Consider the following 18,141-nt stretch of genomic DNA (forward strand, 5'->3'; position numbering starts at 1 on the left):
ACAGATTGAGTTACAGACACGTTCGTCTCTGCGCTAAAGGGCTGAGTTTGGAAGGGTGAGATGGAGCTTGTATGGTGATAATGTGACAGAGGTACATGCCCACAAGATGGTAAAAGGTAGGCCCCAATAGTCCGAAAGTGGATCCGAGACCAAATGAGAAAAGTGACAGAATGAAAGACACACAGTGTAAAGACAGGAGAACCAACAGTGAAATACCTCTTTCTCCCTGCATTCCCTGCTATACTTTGCTCGTGCACTTGTCTGCAGAACATTACCTTCAAATCGATTTATCTGTATTATATTTTTTATTTTTTTCTTATTTATTATTGATTAGCCTTTGCACTTCCCTTTAAACTTTACAGTACATAAACTATAGTGCACAATAGGATTTCTGAGCCAGTCTCTACCCCCCTGGAGCTCAGGGTGGAGGGCGAGGGGTGTGTCAGCCGCACGGCGCTGGCTGGTGACGTCGAGTCAACGTGGGGCCCCACATCACACGGGGGTCCCTGTGGCCCAGACAGGCCAGGCTACGCTACTCTGCAGCAGGCAGGCAGGCAGGCGGGCGAGCCAGCTCGGACCAGGCCTCAGTCCAGGCCCGTGTCCTTGGCGGGGCCCCCGTCCAGGTAGATCTTGAGGGCCTTCTCTTTGCGGGGAGAGTAGCTGACCCGGTGGCCCGTCTTCAGCAGGCGGCTGCTCTCTCTCTTCAGCAGCTCGCTCCTCTCGTCCTCGGACAGATCCATGGGCTCCTCAGTGCTGTCCCTGTGAACGGCACGGCCGGCGGTTACTCTCTGCTAGAGGCCTCGCGCTACGCGCTGTGGCGCTACGCGCTGTGTGGCGCTACGCGCTGTGTGGCGCTACGCGCTGTGTGGCGCTACGCGCTGTGGCGCTACGCGCTGTGTGGCGCTACGCGCTGTGTGGCGCTACGCGCTGTGTGGCGCTACGCGCTGTGTGGCGCTACGCGCTGTGTGGCGCTACGCGCTGTGTGGCGCTACGCGCTGTGTGGCGCTACGCGCTGTGGCGCTACGCGCTGTGGCGCTTTGCGTCGTGCGAGGGGTCTTACCTGTAGAACACAACCGCCCCGTCGTCACAGATGTAGAGGGGCCACACGTTCAGGGTGGACACCTTGGGGTTCCAGTCCAGGTCCTGGTGGATCTCCATCACAGAGATGTCACAGGGAAAAGTCCCTCGGCCCTGCCAGCACACAGGGGAGGGACGCTCCGTCAATGGTGAAGAGAATGAGGATGTACGCAGGAGTCGGTCGATACGGGGTAAAGATGGCTGCCTGAGAGCTTAGCTTACCTTGGCAAACTCCAGGTTCTCCAATAGAATCCCGCTTATTTCACTGAGCTGCAGACAAAAAAAGACAGCGTATTACAACGTTGGTCCATTAACAGTCATTTGTCTGTCCAGGTATTTGCCTCACTAACTGTTAAGGATTTGAGCCTCATGGTGAATAGGAGAGGTTGATGGTAAATAGTGTGCGTGGCGAAAAAAGACACCGTAGCTCTCACAGTTCCCAGTGGTACATCAAAGCCAGTAGAGTTGCTGGGAGCAGCACTTAGGGGGGAAAGATGATCTCAAAGCCAGGCTAACATGAGCGAGGCGCACTTTGTGTTTTTGTGTGTGTGTGTATTGCACAAATGTAATTTAGGAGACAAGGCCGCACACTTCGATCGACTTTACGAAGTCGTACGGAGGCACAAGACCCACGCCCAGCCTAACACACACCTTCTCCTTCAGTTCCTCCACACTGCTGCTTTCCAGGACCACTTCCTGAAATGGCTCGAGCTTCATCTGGGCCGGTCTCCAGCGCCGGGTTAGAACAGCCAGCTGGGACATGGACTTCATCTTCTCCGGCTCTGCGGAGAGACGAGGAGCTAGGAGAACGTCCCTCTCAAACACGCCACATAAGCACAAAGCCATTACTGCTGCCGTAGAGGAAAGAGAGCACCGCCACTGCGATACGGAAAAGAGTGTCGACGCAGCTCGGCAGAGCCGATTCCACGGTGAACAGGGGCGGCTTTCCTAGACTAGCAGGTGGGTGGCACTGTTACCGTTGAGAACCTCCAGGAACACCTCCCAGTTGGAGGAGATGTTGATGTCCTCCTCGTAGACGTGGTAGTCCAGGAACACGGTCCCTGGGTTCTTCCACGTCTTCTTCCTGAGACGGAACCTGCGCACGCGCACACACACACACACACACACACACACACACGATGCAAGGATTAAAGACAGCCTATTGTCTTGGCACATCTGCACATCTTTTGACTCATGGGACAGATCAGTGTGTGAGCAAAGGAAGCTGTGTGTGCGTGTGTGTGTTGACTAACCTGTCGATGCTGAGGTCTAGCTTGCACTGGTCTTTCAGCTGTGGTAGCAGCTCTTCTTTGGACTGTCGTACAGTCATGCCCTTCGCAAACACTGTGTCCACAAGGAACTTACAGGGCTGCAGGAGGGCAGGGAAGGGGACTCGAATCAATCACACCATATCATGACAATTTCATGCAGTCTGTGACAGTTTGCTTTAGTCCAAATGAGCGTGAGGATCCGTATTGTGCTAAGCTAATCCTCACCTCTTGGTCATTCACTAGTAGCTGGTACACCTTCACCCTGTACTCGCCCTTCTTCAGCGCCCTGCCTAGACGGATGGTTATCTGGGGAGAGGAGAGCAACCAGGCATAAACAACACGATGAATACCTTTGTTCCAGGTTGAAGTTCCATTTCCCTTGTATAGTCACTTGTACAGGTGGCCTAGCAGTCAACTGACCTTGTTGTCGTCGGAGAAGGAGGAGAGGGTCTCGTTGAGGCGAACGCTCTCAAACTCCTGGCTGTTGGCGTAGACCCGGAACACCTTGAACTGGGTGGAGGCGATGCCCACGAAGGGCTCCAGGTTCTGCTTGAACGCTGACAGAGTGATCCTCTTGTCCACATGGACCAGCAAACCTGAAGGCCAGACAAACCCATGAGGACCGAAACCACGGCATGGAACACCTCAGTAGAACATCTGACTGGATCGTGTCGGAGATAAAAGGGGGAGAGAAGAGGGGGGGGGGGGGGGGGAGGTACGTACATTTCTGGGCTTCCCCTGAGCCTTCCTCTTGGGTGTAGGGTTCGGCTTTGAAGTACAGGTACTGGGCCTCGGCCTTGCTCTTCCCGTTCTCGTCGTACTCGCTGTCCGTGCCGGAGTCCTCCTCGGCCGTGTCCCACGTCTCCTTCTTGCCCTCGTGGGCCTTGGAGCGCCGGCTGCTGGTGATGCTGTGGGAGTCCAGGCCGTTGGCCAGCTGGATGGGCCCGCTGTCGGCGTTGCACAGCGTGTCGCTGCTGTGGCTGGAGCTCAGGATGTCACTGTCCACGGAGCTGGTGCTGCGGTCGTTGTTCACCTCCGAGTCCGAGCGCTCCTCCGGGGGGAACTGGGCGTCCTGGTCGGACGACGCCCCGCCGCCGCCGCTCGCCGGACCCGCGCCGCCCGCCACGCCGATCCGGTTCTCCAGCTCGCGGTTGTCGGCGGAAGAGGCCGAGGCCGGCTCCTGGGAGGGAGACTCGATGTGCTCGAAGTCGCTGGCGTCGGAGCTCTTCGGGCTGTCACTGCTGGAGCCCTGCTGCTGCTGGAGGGACAGGTTCTTCAGCTTCTCCGTGCTCTCCTCCAGGATGGCCTCCACAGACTTCCTGTTGCCCTTTGACCCCTCGGAGGACTCCTCGGGGTCGCCGGCCGCTTTTTGGAAAATAGTTCTGTTGGCCAGGCTCCCGGGCGACTGCTCTGGCAGCGAGACCAACAGTCGTATTGTGTTCCCGTGGCGGTCCAGAAGTTTCCAGAGGTGGGAGTCAGTGAAAGTGACCTGGTGGTCGGCTGATTGAGAGCTTTCGACAAAAACCTGAGGAGGAAAATTCAACTCGTCAGAATTTGGTGAATTTCAACTGCAACGCAACACGACACCCAGAATAACGGGGGACAGACACCAGTCACCCCCAGTCTGCTCAGTACAAGTGCAGTGAGTCTGACAGGAGAGCGACCTTGTTACTCCTGAAGAAACCCTCCGCCTTCAGGGTCTTGTTGGGCACGTAGAGGAGCCGGAGGTCGTTATAGCAGCGCTCCAGAACCACACGCATGGTGTCTGCCGACAGCTCTGTCACCTTCAAACACACACATGCACACACTTAGATACAGTCAGGCCTAGTACTACTACACCCAATGTTTGGACTAGATGATCAGTCACATACCTAGTAAGCAACGTGTCACTTGGAATGAGCGCCTTGCGAGTGTCCTACCTGTGCAATGAGCTGCTTGAACTCAGAGATGCTCTGGTTCAGGTACGCTCTGACGCTGACAGGAGAGGCGATGGTCTCGCCCTTCAGATTCACCACATGGACCTTCACCATGACCTCTGCGGAGACACAAACGCACACGAGAGACGACCGTCAGCTGACCTCCCATTCTGCCGCTCTTCCCATACTCCGTGATGGTTCCAAGCCCTCTCGACGACAGGCCCTCCCCATCGGAAGTCCCAGACGTGGCTTCCGAGGGATGCCGTAGGTGGACACTGACCTCCAGGCTTGTAGGGCTGGAACACCTGGTCCGGCCTGCGCGTCTCCAGGAGCAGGTCGAACATGTAGGAGGACTTGACCCCGCCCAGCAGCAGGCCCATGGGCGTGTCCTCCTCGCCCTCGTACGAGCGCTCCAGGTACTCGTGGAACTCATCGTACTTGACCAGGCGACAGCAGTCCAGAGGAACCACGCCATCCAGCTCCATCAGCTAGGGGCACACACACACACACACACACACAACCATAAGGAACAGAGATAGACAATCCTCCACACGCAAATCAGCCAAATGTGTATATGAACTGTAACAGTGAATTCAATTGGAACGAATGTTTGCCAAGCTTAGCTATAGAAAAACCACCAAGTGTCTAAGCACTTTGCTGTACGCTAGACCCTGTGAAACCCCCACTCTGTCCCACTGGACTGGGACACTCCATGGGTTCACACTCTGTTCCAAATACGACGGTCTATACCCTACTAGCTAGGCCAGACTAGCCTCTCAGTCCTCCCCCTTCAGTCGGAGGTACCTTGTAGGCCATCTCTGTGGCCTCCAGCAGGGTTTTATCCTTGTGCACCTCCAGCTTGTTCTCCATCATCATCATCATCTTCACAGGGTGCATGCAGAACAGCTTGATCTGAGGAGACGACAGGTGTCAGAAACCCTGGACGACCCCCCCCACCGAGCGGCAGGTGGGGGGGGGGGGGGGCGGGGGAGCCAGTGTGTGGCGACGTGGCAGAGGGAGGTTAGCTACCTTGCAGGTGTTCCTCTCGATCTCCCGCTGCCTCTTCTCCTGCTCCTCAGACTCCTTCTCCTTCTGGACCAGACGCTTGATGTGCGCCGGGAAGTCGTCCGCGCCCAGGTACTCTGCAAACGGAGCAACCAATTAGTGTGTGTGGGGGGGGGGGGGGGTCCAGGCCCGTGCTACATCCACAGTGATAAATGTTTTTTTTGTAGTTTATCGTTTTGCCCTTACTTGCGTTCCTCGTGGGGTCTTTTAACCTGTAGATCAGCATGTAGGCATTCGTAGAGCTGGATGAGAGGGGAGACAGACGGACAAGCAGCAGCGTTAGTGACCCGAGGACAGAGGGGCGCATGTCTTATCAGGAGGTCCTCTCACACCCTCTCACACATGAAAGGAGCAGCTGGAACGCAAGGCAGCCATCAACGCCGCTTTGTCCTTCCCTCAACAACAGGCCCGTTGTTTGCCTACCCAGACCCACGTCAGTACGCCGCCCTCTCAGTAAACAAGCCAGAGGGAGACACTGTACAATGTCTGGTATACTTCCACAGCCTTTACTTTTTCAATTAAGTTTCAAATAAAATGATAGAAAATCACTAATCTTTGAAAATAGCTTAATCCTCGCAAATCTTAACATTTTTCAAAATTGTGTCAAAAAATCTTAAATAAACACCAGATTATTCTAATAAAGTCTGGACTACTTCCACAACCTTTCAATATTCAATAAAGTTTTAAACAAAACTCAAATAAATTGCTCATCTTGGAAAATAGCATTACATCCACACTAATATTAATAACTTTTTCAAAATTGTGTGCCTGTTTGTGCACATTCTGAAGATTTTTTGCACTGTGAATTTGCACTGTCAGTTCTGTTTTTGAATAAAGGGTTGGAAATTAATGCTTTTTTGTTTTAGTTTTTTTATCCGATTCATCGATTAATCGAATAAAGAATTGACAGATTAATCGACTATTAAAATAATCGTTAGTTGCAGCCCTAGGACTCTGGAAGACCGATAAGCCTGGGCCCCGGGGGGTGGACGAGGCTGGCTGGTGTGTGCTTTAGTAGAGGGGGGGAGGCCGTGTGTAAACGGGGCCCCGGGTGACGGGTTCTCCGGGACTTATTGACACGACCAAATCAATGCAGTAAGTGGCTGGGGGGAGAGCGAGAGAGCGAGCGAAAGAGCACTACCACTGACCTGGCAAAGGCACTGGAGTAATACCCCCTGCTCCCTGAGGAGCCTCCATACGTCTTCCTGATATCATCCTGCGTGATCTGGGAGAACACACACAATTCAACTCGTCAACACACTGTGGTGTTTCTGACCAAACCGACTAAAATGGTGATAAAAGCTTAGGTCAGTGGATGTGGTGTATATTCTATGGAAAGTCATTTGTGAAGCGCAGACGATGTGTGAGGGCTGAGGACGCACCTTGCTGACGTGCTGGTCATTGAAGCTGTACCACTGGCCGTCGCTGAAGGATTTGATGCAGGCGTAGTAGTGGCCGCCCGCAGCGCTCCCAGAGTGGACCATGACAGAGAACAGCTCAAAGGTCAATGAACTCTGCAAGACAGGACAGGACACACCCTTACTAACACCCGTCATCAGCACAAATAGATGTCCTTGAACTTCACTTTCCTCATGGCAGTGCTGATCGCTAAATGCTATTTGTTTACTAGTACCGTACCTCTGCTGGACTTGCTCCTAGTATTTCATTGTTATACCATCAATGTCGTATTCCAGGCAACACAATTGAGGAGGACTCTGTGTGTATAGTGTGTGTGTGTAGTGTGTGTGGTGCATGTAGAGTGTGTGGTGTGTGTGGCGTGTGTGGCGTGTGTGGTGTGTGTAGTGTGTGTGGTGTGTGTAGTGTGTGTGTGGAGTGTGTAGTGTGTGTATGGTGTGTGTGGAGTGTGTGGTGTGTGTAGTGTGTGTGGAGTGTGTGGTGTGTGTAGTGTGGTGTGTGTGTGTGGTGTTTGTAGTGTGGTGTGTGTGTGGTGTGTGTGTGTGTGTGGAGTGTGTGGAGTGTGTGGAGTGTGTGGTGTGTGTAGTGTGGTGTGTGTGTGTGTGGAGTGTGTGGTGTGTGTAGTGTGGTGTGTGTGTGTGGTGTGTGTGTGTGTGGAGTGTGTGGTGTGTGTAGTGTGGTGTGGTGTGTGTAGTGTGGTGTGTGTGGTGTGTGTGTGTGTGGAGTGTGTGGTGTGGTGTGTGTAGTGTGTGGTGTGTGGAGTGTGTGGTGTGTGTAGTGTGGTGTGTGTGTGGTGTGTGTGGTGTGGAGTGTGTGGTGTGGTGTGTGTGTGTGGTGTGTGTAGTGTGTGGTGTGTGGAGTGTGTGGTGTTTGTAGTGTGGTGTGTGTGTGGTGTGTGTGGTGTGGAGTGTGTGGTGTGGTGTGTGTGTGTGGTGTGTGTGTGTGGTGTGTGTAGTGTGGTGTGTGTGTGTGGTGTGTGAGTGTGTGGTGTGGTGTGTGTAGTGTGCCAGCTGGTTACCTTTGGCTTGAGTACTCTCTCTGTGCTGGTGCTGTCCAGACAGATGCCCTCGTCCACGCCGTCGTCAGTGGAGAAGTCATTGCTCATCTGGTCGCTGTGGCAACTGCCCTCATTCTCAGCCCCGCTGTCTGTGCAACTCTCCGTCTGGGGAGACTTCTAGAAGCAGGCAGAGCCAGGGTGAGAAAAAAAAACAAGAGAGGCCAAGTGAGTGAAAGAGAAGAGAGATAAATAATGTGAGGGGAGAGGAGAGCGGAGAGAGAAAATGTAGAGACAGGCCAGGTATCCGTTCCCATCATGAATAAATGATGGCCTCATCGAAGTGACTCATAGATGAAATGCAATCGAGTTCACGTCGGCGTGGACCCCGAAGCAGCCGCCCCGGGAGGTCCGTCTCACCTCGTCCTCCACGTCGATGAAGGGACTCATGTCCAGCTCCTCGGGGAAGGTCATGCGGTCGTTCAGTTTGATCCGGTGCATAGTGGTGTAGTCAAAGTCAAACCGCTTCAGCTGCAAGGTCAGCAGGTAGGGGAAGTGAAGGAACCTCAGGCCCTGTGTGGCGGGGGAAGGGCACTGGTCAGGACTGGGGCGATCACGGGGGGACCCTGTGGTCGACGGCTGGCAAATCCATCAAAGTCGTTTCAGTTCTGTGCGCGGGTTTTCCCCTACCTTGCGGGCGTCGCATTTTTTCTTGCAGCGCTCACAGAAGTACTGGTTGGCCCCATCCAGGGTCTCTGGCTGGATGAAAGCCTGCAGTGCCTCCTCCTGTTGCACACACACACACACACACAGGGAGGCCCCAGTTCAGACTACGCCAATGGTACTTGGAAGCAGACTAGATATACTGTGGCTACAATACATGTCTGTTTGGTACAATAATAAGAGGAACGGTTGCTACGTATGTGAGGACGCAGGCCGAGAGGCCCACGGCGACGCACCACGCTGCAGAAAGCCTGGCTCGCGCCGAACGGCCTGATGACCAGAGGGATGTCCAGGTAGGTGTCGATCCTCCAGCTCTCGTAGCCACACTCCAGACAGCGCACGTAGTCCTTCAGCTTGCCCTGGTACAGCTGGTTGATCAGGTCAGCCTGGCGGAGGACGAGGGACGAAGCGGACCTATAGTCACTACCGGTACATCCAGTCAACCAGGAAGAATACCGCCGCAAATCACTGAGAGAGGCCCGCGACTCATCAATGATGAGACGCGCTTCACTTTCCTTTCAAACCTTCCTTTCCTTGAATAGTCACAGCACGAAACGAATACAACTTGTTTGCGTGAATCACGAGAGGAAGTCAATATAGGCCATTGATTATTTCAGGCGTCCAGCTAATGCAGTGAAGTTCACGTGTTCAGGCCAGTTGCTGGCCCTCTACACTAAATCTAGTGTTTACCGTTTACAGCAAGCTCCTAATATCCAAAATAGTTAACTAGCTAACCCTCAGGGCTCACTGGCCCTTTCCCCCTTCCTCACAGAAGGCCCTTTGTTCTGGCTCTGGGGGAGGGCTCCCATTGGCTGAGGATTAGTGTTGCCGGGCGAGGGGGCAGGGTACTCTCTCGCTTTCTTTTCTCTCTTACCTGCTCTGTCTGTTTCCACTTCTGCTCCAGGGCGTCGAACATGACCCTGCACAGCTCCTGAACATCATGCTGCTGCCAGGCTGAACAAACACAAGACACCAAGATACACAATGAGAGAACGACATTCGCGCACACACACACACACACATCAGGTTCAACCGCAGGAAACTCGACGTACAGGAACAAACTACATCCTATGACCCCCCCTCACACAACTCAAAAGTGGGGTTCTACAGAACCCAAACGTTCTGTAGTGCCGTAGCGGAGAGCCCCACCCTCGCTGCTGTCCCAGCCAAAGCTGCGGGTCACGTCCGTGGTCTCGATGGCCCTCTTCTTGCTGGTCTGCAGAAGCACAAACAGCCTCTGGAGCTGGTAGGGGATGCTGTTGACAGGCTCCTCCTCAGACTCCTCAAACTCCCAACTGGAACACGCAAGGGACAAAGTGACATTTGACAATGGCAGGGGCAGAGCTGTTATCATGCGATGTCTGTATATCACAGGGCGATACATCTTGATAAGGGGACAATCACTCACTTGTACAGCGCATTTCTGAACTCGGGCGTCATAAACAGCGTTTGCAGGAGGCTATTCAGATAGCAGGTCATGGCCTGGTTCACTAACCCCACGTATCCTGAAGCAGAGAAAGACCAGAAATGAGAAGGGGGGGGCACCTGCAACCCAGGAAGGGAGGTTGTGTCCTGAAAATCCTATCGGAGTTATCTACATGTTGTACAGAGTTCAAATAAACATGTTTTGTGTACGGTTTCATGTTCTACCCTCATTTACTAGCGAAGGCTGAATCCTTATTATTTGCAATTTGGTACATAAGTGTGTGTATGTGTGCGTAGTTGGGGGGGGTCTACCTGTTTCAGACTTGTTGAGGATTGAGGAGTAAGAGTAAGAGGGGCTGCTGTAGTCGCTGCTGCAGCCCACCGTACCATCCCTGGGCAGGGGGCCGATGAAGCGCTCCTGGGAACTGTCATCCAGCCCACTGCTGTCTGCTGGCGCTGACTCATCCTACACGCACAAACGCACTTCAACATATGAGAACTGTGGTCTTTCAAAGCCATTATGTATTCACTTGAAGTGCATTCCAGGCCCGACAGAAGTCCCCCATCTCCTCTTGTCGGTATAGAAGATTAGGTCCTCCCTCCACCCCCGCCCTCTCACCGAGGCTATCTGAGGCTGCTCTCCGTCCTTGTCTGTGAGCTGGAGGAAGTTCCTCTTCCCAGCCTCAAACCCAGAGGCAGTGAGGGACATCTCACTGGTGTGGTCCAGCGGTGCCTGCGGAGGAGGGGAGAGGGTCGAGTTACAAGCGTTATGGAGACCAGACAGCAGACAGGCTTTGTTCAGAGCACAATGCAGGCGGGCAGGTCTGAGCTTGACGGAGCAAGACATAGACCACCGTCTGGGCTGAGCACGCCAACACGCATAAGTTCAAGACAGAAAAAGGCCCACCGCTTTTATACAAGCCTTTTATCGGCCTTCTATGCAAGCAAGCGTTAAACCTTGGTTTAGGAAATCCCTCTTGAGCAGGAGCACGCAGAACTGGACCCCCACCAGATCTTCTCATGGTTTCCTCCGCCGACAGTCTGTGCTTGCATGTGTGTTTTGTGGTGTGCACCGCGAGGCGGCAGGGGAAACAGGGCTTTATCCACTGACCTACTCTGAGAGATAACGTCTGCCTTGGCCCCTGAGCTCTGGCCTGGGTCAGTGGCAGGATTATCCCAAAGCCAGGTAAGAAAAGGACATATACTCTCTCTCCTCCACTCTTGAGAGTCCACCTATTTACTGGAGATCCACTGTCTGTTAGTTTGGTGAAGTCTGACCTACAGCACTGCTACATAAGCCTTCCATGAAACTCGGAATAGAACAGAAGGATACCATGCACATTCGGGGTCATCTTCCCAAGAAGGATCGATATCCCCGACGTTGTTTTAGTGAACGTACTCCTATGACAAGGGCCATCACTTACCATGGCTGCTGTATTGCCCCATGCCAGGTCGAATGTGCCACTCAGGTATCCCGCCTGGCGAGCCACATCCCCAAACAGCTTGGAGACGGTGGTGGAGGCCGGCAGGTTGAGGGTCAGCCTCTCGTTGACGGTCTTGGAGTTGGTGGTGTCTTGGACGATACATAGCACTCTAGGCTCCTCCGCCGCATTTTCGATCTGCAGAGCACACCGAGCAAAACACACGTTCGGCACGAGGAATACACTGTTCATCGTGTTGAACCGGGCAACAAATGTTATCAGAGGCCCCTTTTTATATATATAAAATAATAAAGTCAGGCTAAGTTTGCGAAAAGTTAGGTTTGCACTTTGTTTGCTTTTGTTCGGCTAATCATATTTATTGTTACAATAAAAAACAAACGTTAATAATTCCACTGCCTTTTGTACGTTGTTTTTGAGGAGAAAAATGTAATGATTAAAATCACCCAGCCCTACTTTAGTTCAATCAGCTTTGACAATATATATTTTTTTATATGTACACATCTTCAATATGACCTGCAACATCACCCCATGATGTCAGTAGTCTACTGGTGTGCCCTCATGGGAAACCTAGGAAGCTGAGAGAGAACACTGGGTGGACACACACACAGATGTCCTCATACTCAAACCTGCACGACATAACAAGCACACACACACCAGAAAGAGGAAACTGGAGCACCTCTGTTGTGCAATGCAGTTTTGATATGGCCCACTGAGAATCTTGTTGCATTTGGTTCCTGGAAAAACACAGCTTTGCAATGTAAGCCGTGGCACCGTCCATTCCAGACTGCCAAATTTCTAAGCAAATCTATCATGGTAGTGCCAACACATCACAAGATGCAAAAACAACAACATTCAACAACAACATGTCATTTACACACCTCATGCACACATCAGACCTCAATCTATTAGAACTATTGCCAAAACACAAGCAATTCCATGTGTTATTCATATGAGAAAATGACAGTAAAGAACCTTTGTCTTTTTATGATGACGATAAAAAAAAAAAATAGGCAAGGTTTATGAGCTCTGTCCCTGAGGCAAGGCATTCAAGAAATGATGCAAGACAAACATAGTCAAGGTAGAGGGATGAATAGAAGTGTTCCTATGGTGGCCTGTGTCCAAAACAACTGTTCCAAAGAGGATTGGCCAGCAACCCGCAAACGAGGTGTAATCCCCTTCAACCGTCTCACTGTGGTTACGCTGCATTTTCCTTTGGACTGCTTAGATGCCGTTTGCTGCATAACGTTTGCATTTCCTGTTCCTTAACCAACAATATGTTTCATTTCCATGTTAAGACAAGCAGGATTTTCTATGGTTAGGTTGGAGACCCGGCATGCAAGACGAGCAGATAACTACTGACCTGGGCCTAAGTAAAACATATTTGTCAACAGCCCGGCAATGAGCTGCCTGGTTGTAACACAGGGTAACAGTGGAAACAACAGGGCTCCATGCAGTCGTCATCACACAGCACCAAGCACCCCCCCCCCCCCCCAACACACGCAAAACCCAGTCCAGCAGGAGGGGCTACCTGAGAAAACCTTTTCTTCATCTCGTCGAAAATACTTTGCCTGCAACTCCAAAACATAACCTGATGACAAATGATAGGGGTGGAAGAAACGCATGGAAGATTATAACGGTGCAAACAGCTGTTACAGCGAAGGGCAACAGTGATGCAACTTGGTCCCATGCGACCAAGCACAACAGATCTGTCATTGGAGTTGTCTGGACCTAATATACTCATACCAAAATCTAGTTTACTCATATTGTTCATGGTAAATCCACATAGGAACCATTTATGATTTTAAAGTCTTTTTTTTGATGTTGACAAAATAGGGCCGGCTAATTACTACATAGAAGGGCAGCAGATGCCAACATGAGTGTATTATCAGATTAGAGAGTATTTTTATCACAGATAATATCGCATGGTGCTGACATGGTGCTGTAAGAGTGGCACACACACTAAATGTCCAGCTCAATGAGAGAAGGCGTAATGGCTATGAGCACATTATAACTCCAATTAATGAATAATTAGTTTGGTTCTCTGACGTTGAATCATTATTGCTTGGTTAGGCAAGGAGCAAAACTGGAGATAGAAATGATCCTATCCAGGGAAGGAATAACAGGACCAATGATTTTGTAACAGAGCTTAACATTATCCTGGGATGAATCTGAACTGTGCCATCCTTTCTTTTTTTTGTTGAAAAACCTGGTTTCCTCCTCTTACTGTACATATGTATGGAAAGACGACAATAAAGTTAGCACTTAACTGTCAATATATTTTGACATGATCTGCTCTGGAAGAAAGCCTACTATTGAAAGAAGCCTACTATTCATTACCTCAACTGCAAACTCAACAGCAGGTGGCTAAAACTAGGCATCATCTTAAAGACCCCAAAAACACATGGCAGCCTGCTGACTCATCCCAATGGACAAGATTCCAGTCAGTCATGTACGTTGGGATGAGATTTAGCACATCCCAAAAAAACTAACTGGCCCACTACAGGAAACGCACCAGTGGAAGGGACTGCAGACACCAAATAAAATACCTGTCTTTAGATTATCTTCCTTTACAACCATGTTTGTATAGCTAGGTTATGGTTGGTTATGGTTATGGTAACAATTGAACTATGTATAACCTAGATATATTTGATAATCAACAGGAACAAAAAAAAACATCCCTGATGTTTAAAAAAGGACATTTAACTAATGAGTGGATTAAAACCTTGCTCAAAATGCAGAGTGACAGTAGGCCACGCAGCACCAAGTGTACGTTTTGAGATTGTCATTTGAGTTTGGCTGTAGAGAAGCCCTGCAGAAAACTGAAATAATGGGCTCAGCTGCTGCATGATTAGAGGGATGGAGGGAGATGATCAAGGCCTCTGAGAGCCCTGCGGCCAGGACCTTCATCACTACTAGGCATACAAGACAGAAAGAGTATGTCTAAAGCAGATTAAAACAGAGACAATTCAATTTTGGACAAATATTTTAACTAAGATACTGTCTGAGAGGCCAATCACTGAGTCCCAACCCTTCCCAGATATATAAAAAAAAAAAAACATGATACCCTTTTACTGTTACACGATAAGTACAGGTAGGCCTACAAATCGAGTAAATTCTTCAAAGAGTGTGCGGCGTGTGCTTGCATACAATGTAGAGTATAATATAAACTAACTACCTCTACGATCTGAAACAACTTGTATTTGTCAAGGCAGCTTGACATCAAAAGTTTGTCTCATTTAACGCTGTAGTTTTCGAAAAATGTTGAATTATTTGTGACCATTGTGATCTAGTTAGCCATTGTATTGTACATTAGATACTCGCTCAACTAGTTTTAGAGTGCTTGATACTCAAATAAATGTACGTAAGGGAAAGGAGATTAACATTAATCAGTGGTTCGTTCGCTCGGAAGGTTTTGGCTAGTTATTTAACCTACGATAACTTTTTAGATAGAGGCATTTGTCATCATGCGACATAATACAACTTAACGTTATCTGTCTGGTTAGCTAAGTACAGTACTGATGTATGTAGCCCCGTTGGCTTACGGTTAAGTGAATAACATAATAAAGCTACCTCCGAGCTAACTTATTAGTTGCAGTGACTAAGTTAGCTAGCACGATAGCCAACAACATGCCAGTCGTTCAAAAACTAGACCTAACTAGCTGTTCAATGAAGGCTATCTAGCCTTCCTACTATGATAGATTTTCCACTCCGAAGAGTACTGTAATGTTTAGCTAATTACATGCAGCCAGCATGATGTAGCTAGTATAGCTAGAGCTAAGTGTAAAGCCTTTTGTTTACCGAGGACTTACAGTTACTGTAGCTAGCTAGACTGGCTCACGAAACATTGCATAGGCTAACTACTTGGCTAGCAGTTAGCCTAGCTAGCCTAGCTAGAAAAACGTTAGCAAGCGATGTTATTTAATAGCTTTAGCATACTAGCACTTCTAGGAGCCTGTACTGTAACTACGCGCTAGCTAGTTAAGCTTGATATGTCATCAAACAGGACAGGCCGTACAGCTGGCTAATTCGCGTTTGACAAGAAACATCCTTGTTCTCAACCCAACTTTCAACTAGTTAGAGCTAAGACAAACATCCTTCTAGCTACCGCTGTACTAGTTGGAATGTGGCCTGTGTTGTTGCCAGTACCCGGTTTGGGTGTAATCCCTCACCTCTTTGGGTACGAGCTGGTTCTCTTCGCTGGGCACCATTTCCATTTGTGCGACAGTCAAACAGACATTTAGCCAAGCTCGGATGTCAGCGGGAATACTTTACGACGTTGAACAAATACATTATTTGTCTTTGTATCAATCCTGTGGATGTGGAGCAGAAGTTAAACTAATAAAAAACTTGTAATCAAAGTGGTTGCAGTCAGCTACTTTCGTTCTACCCCCTAAACAACAACCGTCAATGGGAAGGAAAAAATGGCCGGTCTTCAATTACGCGAGACTTCTGAGAGAAGCCTTCAGCGTCACATCCTTGGAGAAACTGGTAACGTCCTATAGCTCAACACCCTGACAAACATGTCACCTGTGATGATGAATTATCTTCATAATACCTATGTGATGTTTGTTTGTATGTATCCTGAAATTTTAACTGTTAAAGTGCAGAAGGAATATTTATAAATGTTATGGTGAATGAAAAGTATGAGTGACCTCAAGTAGTACCATACTCGATATGTAGATTAAAAAAATACCCTATCAGACGTGTCCCTATTCTTAATGTATAATACTTATAGCAATTTTCTATTAGGAATCTTTCATTTCAAAGCAACCCACAGTTGTTGTTAGATACATACAGAATTATGAGGCATTAAGGAGCTGGATTAGAAAGGTGCATTCAAAAGATTTGCAAGCCAGTGTTCGAATATTTCCAATGTATTTTAATAGCCAGCATGAATGATCAACAATCCTCTGTCTTTTTATGTTGGAGCTGGAAGTTACGGAATGATGTATTCACAGATGTATTTTTTCTGACTGCGGCAAACCTCATCATACCATTTCCCCTGTGCTACCACGGAGAGAACCACACAGCTCTCCATCTGAGTCCCTGTGGGCTGCTTCTTGGAACGGTCCCAGTGGAAGTAGCTGATGGGCATGCTGTTGACATCCACATACTGGCCTTCCTTCACAATGTCTGCAACACCGATCCAGAAGTCCTTGGATCCCGGGGCGCTCCTCTTTGCATAGTCTCTCAGATCGTTGTTTTCATTGAGGTCACGCGGGGTGGCAAGGGTTCCCCCCTGGGCGATGCAGTCTTCATTGGCCTCATGGTAGTGCTTGGGCTCCTCAATGGTCAGATAACACTTCCTGTGAGCTTTGATGCCACGAAGACACACTGAAAACAGAGGGCAACAACAGTATAGGGCATTTCAACAACACCAAAACGAGAAAATCAAAGAATAAACATGAGACACAAATCACTGGAAATCTCAATGGTCTTCTCAGCATGGAGATTTTGTACTCAACATCCTTACATCCTTGCTATTACTAGTAAAACTCAGAAACTCCTGCCCTCTAGTGGTAACTGGTGACTGCACCGACTGATGACATGGAGAAAAGCCCCAGCAACTTTCATGGCAATGCAATGTAAAGTGACCAACAGTCCATCATATGATCCACAGGTCTAGTCAAGATCAGGACTTCCTAAAAGAGCAAAATCCAGCCCTGCTATTTTTGAAATAAGTCATGCATACATGTTTTACTTCCAAGTATACTTTGTCTAAATAATTATTAAATTCAACGGTCAGATTCATCTTTAAAAGGCATTCCAAGGGAAATGATTTTCACGAAAGTCTGTTTTGCCTCCTCCATGATGCATTCCTTTCCTCCCCTCACCACTTCCTCACCCCCCCCAGCCATAGAGCACTGTGTGTGAGAGAAGCCAGCTCAGCAGTATACCTATACCTGTTTGCAGAGCCTGAATCTCCTTCAGAGAGTTCACCTCCTGCCACAGTTTCTCCAGCTGGGACTTCACATCATCCTCATCTGTCGCCCGATCTCAATAGAAAAGTACACAATCAGATAGCCATGCTAAATAAGCACTGACAGCAAAGGGTCTAGTGAGTGGAGAATGTGTGTGTTTGTGTGTGTGTGTGCCGGTATGTGCAAGTTGTGGGTACAGTATGGTTACCTCTCTGTCGGGCTAGCACGGCCTTCCTGGGGCGAGATGGGCTGCTGTAGCCATGTTGAAGCAAGGACAGGCAAAGAACCAGAAAGATAGGGAGGACCAGGTAGACAGGACGTGCCATGCTTGAGGCCAGCAGATCCCACCGGAGGCAGACACACACTTTAAAACAGTGACAGAGGAGGCCAAACCCTGTGTGCAGCACCATATATATACAGCCTCTCTGTTTGCTCCTGCAGGACCTTGCCACCTATTGGTTCACGCTATGTAACTAAGCTTTTTTTTTCAAGCATCAGTGGGGCTTGAAAAAGCATGTGGAGTGACAACAATGATGTCCCTGTCTCTAGTCATTCATAAATATTTACCGGGGACAAGGTGGAATTCATTTAGGAGTTTTCCTTTTCATTTAACCAACAAGCCGTATTTTCTTTGACTGCAAATATATATTACAGAATGTTCCGTAAAAGCAGATGTGCTGTGTTGAAGTCTATTTTGTACATGCTGAATACATTCTAGAAGATTGGAAAATGCCTTGATTGGCTGGATGCAAGTGGAGGCTCAGGCTACAGGTAAAATAGGTGATGACTATACAGGTGAGATATCAAAAATAAGAAGAGCAATGCTGCTAACCCTTACCGATATCATATTTCAATAACATACAGTTGTTAGTTGCATAATGCTTGTAAACA

The 18,141-nt window shown here is 49.3% G+C and overlaps 2 protein-coding genes across 3 annotated transcripts; both read right to left on the reverse strand.

The window, feature by feature from the left end:
* Nucleotides 1–296: 296 nt before the first annotated feature.
* Nucleotides 297–15,752, reverse strand: usp47 (ubiquitin specific peptidase 47). Of its 2 annotated transcripts, XM_062471166.1 has the most exons (29): nucleotides 15,499–15,752; nucleotides 12,858–12,917; nucleotides 11,312–11,506; nucleotides 10,507–10,620; nucleotides 10,200–10,353; nucleotides 9,871–9,967; nucleotides 9,612–9,757; nucleotides 9,337–9,416; nucleotides 8,699–8,848; nucleotides 8,430–8,525; nucleotides 8,160–8,312; nucleotides 7,764–7,919; nucleotides 6,712–6,843; nucleotides 6,478–6,554; nucleotides 5,516–5,571; nucleotides 5,294–5,406; nucleotides 5,069–5,176; nucleotides 4,545–4,752; nucleotides 4,268–4,383; nucleotides 4,013–4,132; nucleotides 3,072–3,873; nucleotides 2,769–2,944; nucleotides 2,574–2,654; nucleotides 2,331–2,446; nucleotides 2,055–2,173; nucleotides 1,729–1,859; nucleotides 1,300–1,347; nucleotides 1,061–1,191; nucleotides 297–759 (listed from the first exon to the last, which is right to left on the reverse strand). In XM_062471166.1, exons 1-29 carry the CDS (start codon nucleotides 15,541–15,543, stop codon nucleotides 585–587), a joined length of 4,155 nt encoding a protein of 1,384 aa, XP_062327150.1. In that variant the 5' UTR covers nucleotides 15,544–15,752; the 3' UTR covers nucleotides 297–584. The 2 variants fall into 2 exon arrangements, with proteins under 2 accessions (XP_062327150.1, XP_062327152.1); XM_062471168.1 differs by lacking the exon at nucleotides 12,858–12,917.
* Nucleotides 15,753–16,191: 439 nt separating this feature from the next.
* On the reverse strand, nucleotides 16,192–17,621 carry clec3a (C-type lectin domain family 3, member A). The gene is made up of 3 exons (XM_062471390.1): nucleotides 17,459–17,621; nucleotides 17,233–17,325; nucleotides 16,192–16,663 (listed from the first exon to the last, which is right to left on the reverse strand). The coding sequence occupies exons 1-3, from the start codon at nucleotides 17,574–17,576 to the stop codon at nucleotides 16,266–16,268; spliced, it is 609 nt and encodes a 202-aa protein (XP_062327374.1). The 5' UTR covers nucleotides 17,577–17,621; the 3' UTR covers nucleotides 16,192–16,265.
* Nucleotides 17,622–18,141: the final 520 nt, after the last annotated feature.

This window comes from Osmerus eperlanus, chromosome 10, assembly GCF_963692335.1.
Source record: "Osmerus eperlanus chromosome 10, fOsmEpe2.1, whole genome shotgun sequence".
NCBI lineage: Eukaryota > Metazoa > Chordata > Actinopteri > Osmeriformes > Osmeridae > Osmerus > Osmerus eperlanus.

Bases quoted from the DNA above. Each gene is read 5' to 3' on its own strand.
- clec3a (XM_062471390.1), bottom strand. From the start codon at position 17,576: ATGGCACGTCCTGTCTACCTGGTCCTCCCTATCTTTCTGGTTCTTTGC. The intron at 17,326-17,458 runs GTAACCATACTG...TTTTCTATTGAG, and splicing joins CGTGCTAGCCCGACAGAGAG to ATCGGGCGACAGATGAGGAT. The intron at 16,664-17,232 runs GTATAGGTATAC...CTCTGTTTTCAG, and splicing joins GATTCAGGCTCTGCAAACAG to TGTGTCTTCGTGGCATCAAA.
- usp47 (XM_062471166.1), bottom strand. From the start codon at position 15,543: ATGGAAATGGTGCCCAGCGAAGAGAACCAGCTCGTACCCAAAGAG. The intron at 9,758-9,870 runs GTGAGTGATTGT...TGCGTGTTCCAG, and splicing joins TTCAGAAATGCGCTGTACAA to TTGGGAGTTTGAGGAGTCTG. The intron at 4,384-4,544 runs GTCAGTGTCCAC...GTGTCTCCGCAG, and splicing joins CCAGCCCTACAAGCCTGGAG to AGGTCATGGTGAAGGTCCAT.